General features: G+C 47.7%; 1 protein-coding gene across 1 annotated transcript; it reads right to left on the bottom strand.

Annotated features, from left to right (window-relative positions):
- Window positions 1-229: 229 nt before the first annotated feature.
- On the bottom strand, window positions 230-10,678 carry Pcyox1 (prenylcysteine oxidase 1). Its single transcript, XM_052720665.1, has 6 exons — window positions 10,517-10,678; window positions 9,468-9,674; window positions 7,799-7,973; window positions 5,511-5,722; window positions 5,060-5,212; window positions 230-3,280 (listed from the first exon to the last, which is right to left on the bottom strand). Exons 1-6 carry the CDS (start codon window positions 10,626-10,628, stop codon window positions 2,622-2,624), a joined length of 1,518 nt encoding a protein of 505 aa, XP_052576625.1. The 5' UTR covers window positions 10,629-10,678; the 3' UTR covers window positions 230-2,621.
- Window positions 10,679-11,675: the final 997 nt, after the last annotated feature.

Below are 11,675 nucleotides of genomic sequence, written 5' to 3'. Positions count from 1 at the left end.
CATTTGCAGCAGCCCTCCCATAGGTAGTACCTTTTTTGCTGATCTGTCTGCAGTTACAGTCTGAAAATACTCCATGGACAATACTCCCTCGGGACACTGTATAGTCATCTCAGAAGCCTTTAAACCCAGCATGTGGAGGGGAGGGGGAGAAGCAAACTGTCTATAACTCTGAAGCCAGCTAAGGCTACATAGTGAGACCCTATCCAGAAAAAAAAGAAAATACCAGAAATGTGTTGTAAGTTTTAATTGACTTCCATTATGGTAAATTGTTACAACTTTTCCATTTTATAATTAATGTTGTTAATCTCTTTTTTTTTTTTCCAGAGCTGAGGACCGAACCCAGGGTCTTGCGCTTGCTAGGCAAGTGCTCTACCACTGAGCTAAATCCCCAACCCCGTTGTTAATCTCTTACTGTGCCAAATTTATAAATTAAAATTTTATCACAGGTATATTGTACATGTGGAAATAGAACATACGGGGCACACTGCTTCCCAGGTCTGGGTGCCCACAGGGGATCACGAAACATAGCCCTCAGATGAGGAGCCGCAGTACCAAATCCTTAACAGTGTTCTTATATTCTTGACAAACCATGTTCATTAAAACCACAACAGGAAAAAACACAAATGTCTCTGAACAAATCAGAAAAAATGTCAACCTTTTGATAGGCTATGAATTTAATTAATTCCTGTCACTATACCAAATACATCATGGCTGCTTTCTCCACACATTAATAATACCCGCAGCTGTACAAGGGAAAAAATAATTTTTAAGAATCAATGTTTTCTTAGACCACTTTGCTGATGCAATGCTATAATCCAGTTTTTATTCCTTGAGACAGGGTGTTGCTACAGCCCAGGCTGGCCTTGAACTCTTGATCCTCTTGCTTCTGCCATGAAAGTACTGAAATTACAGGCATGCACTACCAAGGCAGGCAAAATTACTTTTTTTTTCTCTTAATACTAGCGGCTATGACAGTCACTGGTGACCTTGAGCAGTGGACAAAAAGTTAGATTTCTTGAGCTTGACTACATATGAGAAGCCTGGACTCCCACATGCAACCACAGCTGAGAGCCACTCACTGTCTTAAGATTTCAGCAATGGCCTCTCATCCGGAATGCCCAGCATCTGAAGGGATTCCCTCTGAACCCAAGTCGCCGTGAAGACTTGGTTCTAAGGCCGACTGCTCTAGGTTCACCCTCTACAGCAGTGCTAGTCCCCATGGAGGCCACTGCTGAGGATCTCAGCAGTCAGTCATGTCTGGCACGGGTCTGCTAGGGTCATGGTTTGTGTTCCTTAGCACTTTTAAGGCACTCAAAGCTCTCTATAGAAGGTTTATCCCCACATCCAGGATTTACTCATCTTTGGCTGCAAAGGAACTTGAACTTGGCAAAGCTACAGTGCCAAGACCCCATCCTCAACCCAGGAACTCCCATTCTCTGGCCGTGGGGCCCTGAAGCTCTTGGGGCTGGGAATGTAGCTCAGTGGAAGAGCACTTGTCCTTGTCTCGGATACTCAGGGTCTCCGGTTCAATCCCTAGCCCAGCATAGAAAAACACAGACCTCCTCACATGAGGGCCTCATATAGTACAGTGTCAGTTTCTTGATTCAATAGCCTATATCCAGTTCCCACATCACAGGGTATCTCTGTTTCTATCTCTGAGTCTATCCATGATAAAACCAAGACAGAAGCAATCAAAAAATCACATTCTTAAAGTCATGACCTCAGGCTTCAGCACATTTACATTAAAAAAAATGTAAACTGCCAGAAATTGGACCTCAAACCTATATCCAGCATGTGGGAGGCTGAGACAGGAGGATTGCTGTGATTTAAATACCAGCCTAGGTTACATACTGAGTTCCAGCCTGGTGTGCAGAGTAAAACATAGTTTCCACACACTTCTAGAGGGAGAAAAACTAGAGAGAAAGAAAAGAAAAAGATTGCTCTATAATTTGAAGCAAATTCAGGAACACACCCAGCCCACTGAGTCCAAATCCAGGTGTTTATCAAGTTCCAGGTGACACTTAAAACATTGGGCAGTCAGTGGTGGCCCATGGCTTTAATCCCAGCACTTGGGAGGCAGAGGCAGGTGGATCTGATAGTTGGTGGCCAACCTGGTCTACAGAGCAGTTCCAGGACAGCCACAGCCAGGACTGTTACACAGATAAACCCCGTCTCAAAAAACTAAAAAAAAAAAAAAAAAAAAAAAAAAAAACTCCCTTAACCCCCCAACAAGTCTGGGAAACTCTGCCAGTGTCCCCCACAGTTAAAAGCCAGGCCTAATGGCAAGAGCCTGTAATCCCAGGCACTCGGGAGACTGAGGCAGGAGACTCCTCCTGGACAACTTAGTGAGACCCAGTCTCAAAAGAAAAACCACAAAGAGGGCTGGATGTAGCTCAGGTCAGTAGCAGAGTGTTTGCCTAGCATGCACAGGGCCTTGGGTTCAATCCTCCTGTACCTCCCCCAAAATGAAAGAGTGAAGACAGTCTGGCTGAAGATCAAGTTCTCCAATGAACGGGAAAGTTGTGTTTTCTCATGACCCACATGAAGAGTGCTGGTAAAGATTCAGCTCTGCTGACTCAGTTCTGCAAGAGCAGGGTGCTCTAGGGAGGGGCAATGCTCAGTTACAGCTCCGTTTTGAGCTTTTCATACAGGTCCTCCTGGTCAATCATGTCCTCGTTACCGTTCCAGCGGTGGTAGGCAAGGAGAGCGGCATTGTAGCCAGCGATGGCACTCATCTCCATGCAGCTGGCCGCAAACTCAATGCCATTGAGGTAATAGAGCCGGTCGTGGAGGACGATGGAGGGACACTTCTGAGGAGGCTCATAGTAAGGGTAGGACAGCCATTGCTTCCGTACAGCATAATCATAGGACAGGAAGAGCTTTGAAATCTGCTCTTTGGTGAGAACGTCCCTAGAGAAGGTCTTCCACACGTGCATGCCATCCACCGCCGGTGCAGGACCCTCCTTCGCTCTTACAGGGGCCACAATGGACAGGCTGTTAATAAACATATCTGAGTCATCAGTGACAAGAATCGCGGAGAGGCCGAACTGATCCTTGGGTCTAGAGCTGAAGAGAGTGGAATTGAGTTCTCCTTTAATTAAAGTTGTCACCAGGTGTTGATATGGGTCATCGAATTCCTCAATGGGTGGATCAAAATTGAGGAAAGTTATGTCAGACATCTTCCGGTTCAATGGAGCAGCCACAAGGACAATGTCGTAGAAGTCCGAATGGGTCTCAGATCCTGTTTTATATACCACTTCATACATCTTTGTGGGATTTCCTAGAGGAGCACGGGGAAGCGCGTATTTTTTAGTGCTTCTAACATACTCAATTTCAGGACTTCTAAAAATAATTCTGTAACATTTTTTTGCCTTCGTTTGTGTACATGTGCTTTTGTGTGTGGAGGTCAGAGGTTAACCTCAAGTGTCACCCCCTCCCCAGGAGCTGTCCATCTTGTTTTTTGTCTTTTTTTTTTTTTAAAGATTTATTTTTTGTTATTATTTTATGTATTGAAATGTTTGCCCACATGTATGGCTGTGCACTAAGTGCATGCCTGGTGCCTCTGGAGGCCAGAAGAGTGTGTCAGATCCTCTGGAACTGGAGTTATACAGGCAACTGTGAACTGTCATGTGGGTGCTAGGAACTGAACTCAGGATCTGTGCAAGAGCAGCCAGTGCTCTTAACCACTGAGTCGTCTCTCTAGCCCCCATCTTGCTTTTCTCTCACTGCAGCTTACCAATTAGGCCACACTGGCTACCAGTGAGCCCCAAGGATTTGCCCGTCTCTACTCTCCCCAGCACCACAATTACCAGCACTTGCCAAAATGCCCAGCTCTCTATGTGGGTCCTGGGATCAAACTCAAGCTCCCATGCTTGCATGGCAATGACTTTACGGAAAAGGCTCTTATCTTCCCAGCCCTGTTTTTATTTTTGAGACAGTGTCTCATGTAGCTTAGGCTGCCTTCAAACTCGCTACGTTGCCAAAGATAACCTTGATCTTCCACTTCCGGAGTATAAGTGGAATTATAAGGTATGTGCCATCACCTAGTTTCTGTGATGGTGGAGATCAAGCCCGTGGTTTCATGCATGCTAGGCAAGTACTCTACCAACCAAGATACACACCCAGCCCCTGACTCTAGTGTGCACGTGGTGTGCCCACAGGCATGTACACATACCTATGTATGGATGTGTCTGCATCTGGACATGCACACAAAGGCTAGAAGAGGACATGGGGTGTCATGTTCTATAGCTCTTTGCCTTATTCTCTTGAAACAGGGCTCTCAGTAAACTAGAACTAGCAACAAACTGTAGCATTATTTCTGTCTATATTCTTCACCATACTGAGGTTACAGGCATATATGAGAGACATCTAGCTCTTTTTTTTAAACATGGGTGCTGGGGATTTGAACTCAGGTCCTCATGCTTGTGAAGTAAGTTCTCTTACCCACTGAGCCATTTCCCCAGGCCAGAAAAATCTTTTCTTCTGGCATCTCTTACGAAGTTCCCAAACAGTGGAACTTCACACTGCTCATGCAGAAATGTTCCCAACTGTGCTAAAAGGAATGATCATGGCTCACGGGATATGGAAAAAATTCTCAAAGAGAATGTTCCACATTTTGTTCTTACTGAGTAGAAAAACATCCTCAATGTAATACAATTGGAGATATATACATATATATCTTAACTTTTTACAATCATAGAGAAGCTATTAGAAGTTATAGAATTATGGGACCTGAGTTCAAATCCACATCACCCATGTAAAAAACTAGGCGTAGTGGCATACGGCTTTAATCCCAGAATTTAGGAGGCAGAGGCAAGCGGGTCTCTGTGAGTCTGAGGCCAACACAGTCTACATAGTGAGTTCCAGTATAGCCAGAGCTACTTTAGATAGAAAAACTCTATCTTAAAAAAAAAAAAGTGTGTGTGTGTGTGTGCGTGTGCGTGTGCGTGTGCGTGTGCGTGTGCGTGTGCGTGTGTGTGTGTGTGTGTGTGTGTGACATTTTCTCCCTGAGCCGTCATTTTTGCAAGAATAACCAGGAACAATCAGAGTTCAGCCTCACCGGTCTGTTTGGTCCTTGTCTTCTCCTCTATGGACACTACGGAACCAGTTATAAGGTTGCTGCCGGAGGCCTGAAGGAGCCTTGAACAAACAACTTTATTACCACCTTCCACAGCCCAAAGGTTGGAATCGGCCCCTGTCATTGACACTGCCCCTGTCAGGAGAGGGCAAACACATTTTAATTCTGTCTTGGTTAGGTAAGTGGCCCCCTCCCACCCACTTAGATGTTCTGCTCCAAATGCCTCCAGACATGGCCAGATGACCCTCAGGGGCGACAGCCACTGGCACTATCAGAAGCACTGGACCCTCTACCCCTAACAACTCACAGACAGAAATTAATGATGTCGGTAAAAAACGCTTGAGACACTAAGACAGGCAGCCTCCCCATCCCGAGCCTGATGCCTAAGCTCCTTCGCTATGGCTATCCCTGATTCCCTCCAATACTGTCTTACCCACAAAGGCATTGAGGTTGGTGCTTTGACCAAAATTGACGCGCATGATAGGAGCGATCATCTCGTTGAGGAATGTCTCAGAGAAGCCTGCTTTCTGCAGGTTTTCATGGAGAGTCTGGTTAAGCAGTCGGACGTAGTCATCCCCTCCGATAGCGAGCAATAACTTTTCTACACTGCTGAAGGCATAGTCATGGGACTGATAACGATAGATCCTTGAAAAAAAGAGAAACGGTCATGAAACCCCACATAGGACAAGGGGCTACAAACAGCCTCAGAAAAGAGAAACTGATGAGGTTCCATGGTGTAATGGTTAGCACTCTGAATCCAGCAATCCGAGTTCAAATCTAACCCTTGAAAAATTAAAAAAAAAAAAAAAAGCCAGACTTGGGAGGTTGAGGCAGAAGGACTGCAAATTGCAGACCAGCCATTCTATCCTTTTTTTTTTTAGTTTTTCGAGACAGGGTTTTTTTGTGTAGCCCTGGCTATTTTGGAACTCACTCTGTAGATCAGCTGGCCTCAAACTCACAGAAATCAGCTTCCCTCTGATGGTGTGTGGGGTTAAAGGGGTGTACCACCACCCCCCGGTTTGTGAAATTCTATCTTTAAAAAAAAAAAAAATCGCTGGGTGGTGGTGGTACACATCTTTAATCCCAGCACTCAGGAGGCAGAGGCAGGTGGATCTCTGTGAGTTCGAGGCCAGCCTGGTCTACAAAGTGAGTTGGAGGACAGCCAAAGCTGTTACACAGAGAAACCCTGTCTTGAAAAACCAAACCAAACCAAAAAAACCAAAAACCAAACATGCTGCTGCTGCTCTTGCAGAGGACCTGGGTTCTGTTCGCAGGGCAGCTCATAATTACCTGCAACTCTTTTTCCAAGAGATCTGATGCCTTTCTCTGAGCTCTTCGGTCACCAGGCACACACAGGACCACAGACATACATGCAGACTAAACACACAGTTTTTTGTGTTTTTTTTTTTTTTTTATGATGAATTGATTTCCATGTTTCTGATGGCTGAGTTCCTGCCAGTCACATGAGTTCCTGCCAGTTCAGTCTCATCCTTCACAGACCTCTGTTCCTCCCTCTGCCTGTCACCCCAGGACACCTGTGCTCTCAATAGTTCCCACTTAAAGTCTAGAATACATAATCTGACAGTAAAAGAAAAAGAAACAGGGATGGCAAGATGGCTCAGCAGGTGAACAGCGAGCGTTCTGCCTCACAAGCCGGATGACCCGACTTCAATGCCCAAAGCCCACACTGGAAAGAGAACTGACTCACAAAAGCCGTCCTCTGTGCATCCACATTTCCACCTTATACAGCACACAATGATAATAAAATAGAACTCAAAAAGCCCAAAGCCAAACCTCATTTCAGTTTTACATTTACTGTAAGTTCTTATGCTCAGTATCTCATTCACCTATACACCAGCTGTGGAGGCCCACAAGGTTCCTAGTGAGATCTGAGCTTGCTTTACCCAGTGGAGCTGCATTAGAGGATGGCTTGACCATGTGCATGGTTACGAGATGATTGGAAGGGTTTGCACTTGTCTGTGCTAGGGGGAGGTCTTTGCTCCACCCCTTGGCATTCTTATAAAAAGCCCTTTAGAAGAGACCGTAAGGGCTGGTTGATAAGGATCCAGGCCCTCCCAAGGCTATCCTATGTTTCTATCTGTTTCTCTCCCCATTCTAGCTAAATCTCTTATCCATCTCTCTTCAAGAGTCTCTGGGGTAAATAAATGTGGGAACTGGTCTCCCACAACCAGCACAATGCAGGCATTAAGAGAGACTCCAGATTGATTTGGCCTGGGAGGGAACTCCAGCTTTACCACTTCCTAGCTAGGTGGGTGGTCTTCTACACTTAAAACCTGGACATCTTCACCTTCCACATCTGCCAAAATCAGCCAGCAGCAGTGGCTCTGGAGCCAGCTGCCATGAGAATTAATGCCTTTTTTCTTTTTCAAGCCCAGCTTCCGAATTGTGTTTTGCAAATGTTTCTTTAGTGTTGCCAGACACTCTTAGATGCTGCACAGAAGTCAACTCCTTAAATGGGATGGTCAGGCATGCCAGGCAAGTGTCCAACCATTGAGCCATATCTCAGCCCTTGCAAAGTACAATTTAGAAACAAAAACAGCCAACATGTTAAGCTCCCAAACAGGGTGATGATCTGCATGTTTTCTGTGAAACATTTTGCCTAACAAAGTGGTGACTAGGCGGAGAACTAGTTCAGGGAACTAACATTCTCGTGATCTTCAGACCGGAAGATCTTAAGTTCAACAGAAGCGGGATAGTTACCTCATGAACTTGTCCAGCAAGTCTTCTACCCACATGTGCATTCTCAGAGACTGAAATCCGTAGCGCCACACCAGCTTAATCATGTTGATTATAAACCAGCTGCTCTCCTCAAACACCAGAGACTTTCCATTGTACACCCCCATCAGGCCACCTGAAGCTGGAACACTGGAGAGACCTGCCAAAATAGAGGAGGGGCTCAGGAGACGGCTCAGTGGTTATGACCCCTGCTGCTCTTGTAAAGGACTTGGGTTCCGTTCCTAGCATCCATGTGAGGCAGTTCACAACCACCTGTAACTCTAGTACACACACACACACACACACACACACACACACACACACACACACACACAAATCTTAAAACAAAACAAAACAAAAAAACCCAGAGGCAAAGTATGCTAGTGGTTTCTTTTTCTTTTTTTGGTTTTTCCAGACAGGGTTTCTCTGTGTAGTTTTGGTGCCTGTCCTGGATCTCACTCTGTAGACCAGGCTGGCCTCAGACTCACAGAGATCCACCTGGCTCTGCCTCCCGAGTGCTGGGATTAAAGGCGTGCACCACCACTGCCCGGCATGCCAGTGGTTTCTACATTGGCCCAATGAAAAGGGAATTTGGGTGACCTGCCAGGGACATTCTGAGTGAGTGACTTAGGGGCCGTCCCCAGGTCTCAGGAGACACATTAGAGTTCTATGTTTAAAACAGTTCGGACACTCTGATTGCTCAATCCACCAACTGACACTAGGAGATGGGTCAGAAGACCATGTACATGTACCAAATTAACCCCACTATTCTTAGTCATGGAGAATAAAGCATCAGTCAGGGATGAAAAGGGCAGCTGAGGAATAAGATGTACTTCCATTCCTATGCTGATCTTTGCAAAATTAGGAATTTCAGGTAAATGGGAAAAGGCCAAAGTTACACAATATTCCCTCGGAAGGCTTGCAGAGGCCTGCCAGACTTCCCCACAACACGCCCTGCTCCTCTGCTGGCAGTGCGTCGTCATGTGTCCCTCCCTGTGAGCACATGTCTCTGTACCCCATTCGAATGACTTCAAGCCAAGTGTCTGAAGCCCGTGGGTCTCATTTTCTCATTAGGAAAATGAGCTAAGGTTTCTGCTAGCTCAAAACACCCCGACTCTTCAACCCAAACCCAGGGGTTCGAGAACTGCCAACAGGGACCAAGCAAGATGGCTCAGGCCCTAAAGGCATCTGCTGCCAAGCCTGATGACCTGAGTTCAATTCCTGGGACCCACATGGTAGAAGGAAAGAACTGACTCATCAGTTGCCCTCTGCCGCCCCCCCCATACACACCCTTGTAGCACTCAGACCACACCCCCGCCCCCTTCACACAGAAGAAATAGCGAAAACTTAATTTTTTAAAATAAAATTTTCTTGAAGGATTGGTAACAGCTGCCATTCTCATTGCGCCCTGTGGTTGTAATTCCAGAGAACTGATGACACACAGATAACTGGAGTCCCGTTACAGGAGAGTGGCTCAAAGCTAGACCGGTACCAACTGCTAAACTAAACCCCACAGCGAGAGAAACAGTTTCATCAGCTCCTCGGTAGAAGACAAACAAGGCAGAAACATCTCAGCTCTCTGTGTCGATGAAAACACCTAGAGCCAGTCACACGGCACAGAAATCTGCTTAGCTCCAAGACCACAGTCACATACCCAGCTCTTTGACAAAACGCTTCATGTGCAAATTTAGAGGGTGGATGACAGAACCCCCTGACTCGTAGTCATGACCTTCCACCTTCAAAGTGGCCAGACGGCCCCCGACCTCTTCTCTTTCAAACACGTCAATCTTCACATCCTTCCCAAATTTCTTCCGAAGGTAATAGGCTGAGGAAGTGCCACCAATTCCAGCACCGACGATGGCTATAAGGAGGGAAAAAGAGGAACCGTTTGTTTCCCCTCTTAGCGGGGTGACTTTTGTTTTTGAAAGGCCATTAACCAATAACAGACATTACTCAAGACTATAACCAACAACTTCGTGGAGCCTGGGGGCAGGGTTCTTTCTGAGGTCACACTCCCTGTATCTGGACAGGTGCTTTAGATGAAATTACAAGTAACAGTTAGTCAAAAGATGCCCAAACATGTCCACAGATCTTTGTGGAGAGACCACCGGACCCACGGACTCTCCTGTACCCAACTCCTGGAGAGGCATGAATGGGCCACTCCTGCACGCATTTTAAATAAAGTGGCCGCCATCTTCGCCCAGCTTTGTTCTTTGTCTCTCTGAGGCTCCAACACCATGAACGATCCCGAAAGACACAACTTCAGATGGGGACAGAACGCCCGGAAGTGAAAACCCAAGGGAAGTAAGGCCAGGAAGACAGCCGGTCCTCTCCTTAGCTGCAGCAGTTGCAGCCTCGCAAGCAGAGCGCAGGTGCGGGGAGGAGGTCCAGCTCTGTCGGGGGAGGGCTTGGGGGAGGGGGACGACAGACTAGTCCCTGTGCGGTGTCTGCGCGCCTCGGTCTTCCAGACAGACTCGGCTCTAGGAACAGTCAGAGGCGGGCTCCCGAGGGCATCCAGCTCCTAGAGCTGAGAGCCTCCCAGGCTGGGGCTGGAGGGAAACCGGGTCCCGAGCCTGCCCACGCCTCCAGTGGCACCGTTCCACGCTCGGGAGCGCACGGCCGGGTCCTCAGGACCCTGATCTCCACCCTGCCACGGGGAGACGGTCCTCCGCATTGCCTAGCCTCCTCATCCCCCGCACCTACCGATCCTGTCCGGCGGGGCCCGGGGCTCGGCGCTTGCTAGGCTGCCCAGTTCACACAGCAGCAGCCCCAGCCCGAACTGCAAGCCCACCAGCGCCGCAGCGTAGCGTCCCATGGTCTCCCGCTGCTGCAGACTGACAGTGGGTCGGCCAGCAGACCTGGAGCTCTATGAGTCTGCGCGCGCTCGCCCCGCCCCGGCCCCGCCCCAGGGCATATCGCCACGCCCACCAGCCCCACCCAGGTCCTTTGCTCCCCAGGTTCACCCTACCTTGTGTTCCTGACCCAAGCCACTGTGTCCTAAGTCCACTCTGTCCCCGGAAGCTCACATCCGAGGCGCAGGTTGAGGCCCACCTCAGCTCTCCTCCTTCCCGCCTTTCCTCTTCTTCACTAATGCCCTCTACGGTCCCCCAAATCGCGTTCTTGCAGTGAATACACGTGGCCAATCTCAGTCAAAAAACCAGGCAAACTAGCCGCTAACATTTCCGAAGTGAGTGCTTTGTTCCAGGGACTCCTTAGCTGCGTGGTAAGAAAAAGAAGGGAGATAGGGTATTGTGAAGTAGGGGGAGCAGAACACGGGACCCACGTCCATACACGAAAAGGGGCCTCCCACAAAAGGTCTGTTTCAGGTTTAAGACAATCGAGAAGACACAAATACTACATCTTCCTCCAGTTACCTAAAAACAAAACACAAGGGGAGGGCTGGAGACAGTACTTAGTGGTTAAGAGCACTTCCTGCTCTTCGACTGGACCAGAGTTCAGTTTCCAGCACCCACATCCTGGTGGCTGACACTGGCCTGTAACTCCAGCTCTGGTCTCTGTCAGCACCCACAAACACACACTCGTATGCATAACATAAGCAATTTTAAAGGACTAGAGAGATAACTCGGGCTAAGCGGTCTTTACTGAGTTCAGTTTCTGAGGCTTACAACTGCCTGTGTGTAACACCAGCTCTTCTGACTTTCCAGGGCATCGCAATACACACAAGCACTGAAGTAAAAATAAACACATACACATAAAGACAAAAGGGTCTCTCCTCCCTTCCCTACCTAGGGATGGAGGTTTATCTCCAAAGACAATTTTAGACATTGTAAGTAAAATGTCTAGGAAGCCATTAGCTTGGCCTAAGCTCCTGGACTAAATGGAGGGCCTGCCAGATCAAAGT

The sequence above is a fragment of the Peromyscus californicus genome, unplaced genomic scaffold (genome assembly GCF_007827085.1).
Source record: "Peromyscus californicus insignis strain IS unplaced genomic scaffold, ASM782708v3 Scaffold_6__1_contigs__length_162567912, whole genome shotgun sequence".
Taxonomy (NCBI): domain Eukaryota; kingdom Metazoa; phylum Chordata; class Mammalia; order Rodentia; family Cricetidae; genus Peromyscus; species Peromyscus californicus.
The sequence above is the reverse complement of the archived record's forward strand: the minus strand, read 5'-3'. Positions and strand labels throughout refer to the sequence as shown.

Bases quoted from the DNA above. Each gene is read 5' to 3' on its own strand.
- Pcyox1 (XM_052720665.1), bottom strand. From the start codon at position 10,628: ATGGGACGCTACGCTGCGGCGCTGGTGGGCTTGCAGTTCGGGCTGGGG. The intron at 5,723-7,798 runs GTAACTATCCCG...CTTTTTTTCAAG, and splicing joins TTGCTGGACAAGTTCATGAG to GATCTATCGTTATCAGTCCC. The intron at 5,213-5,510 runs GTAAGACAGTAT...CTCTCCTGACAG, and splicing joins CAACCTCAATGCCTTTGTGG to GGGCAGTGTCAATGACAGGG.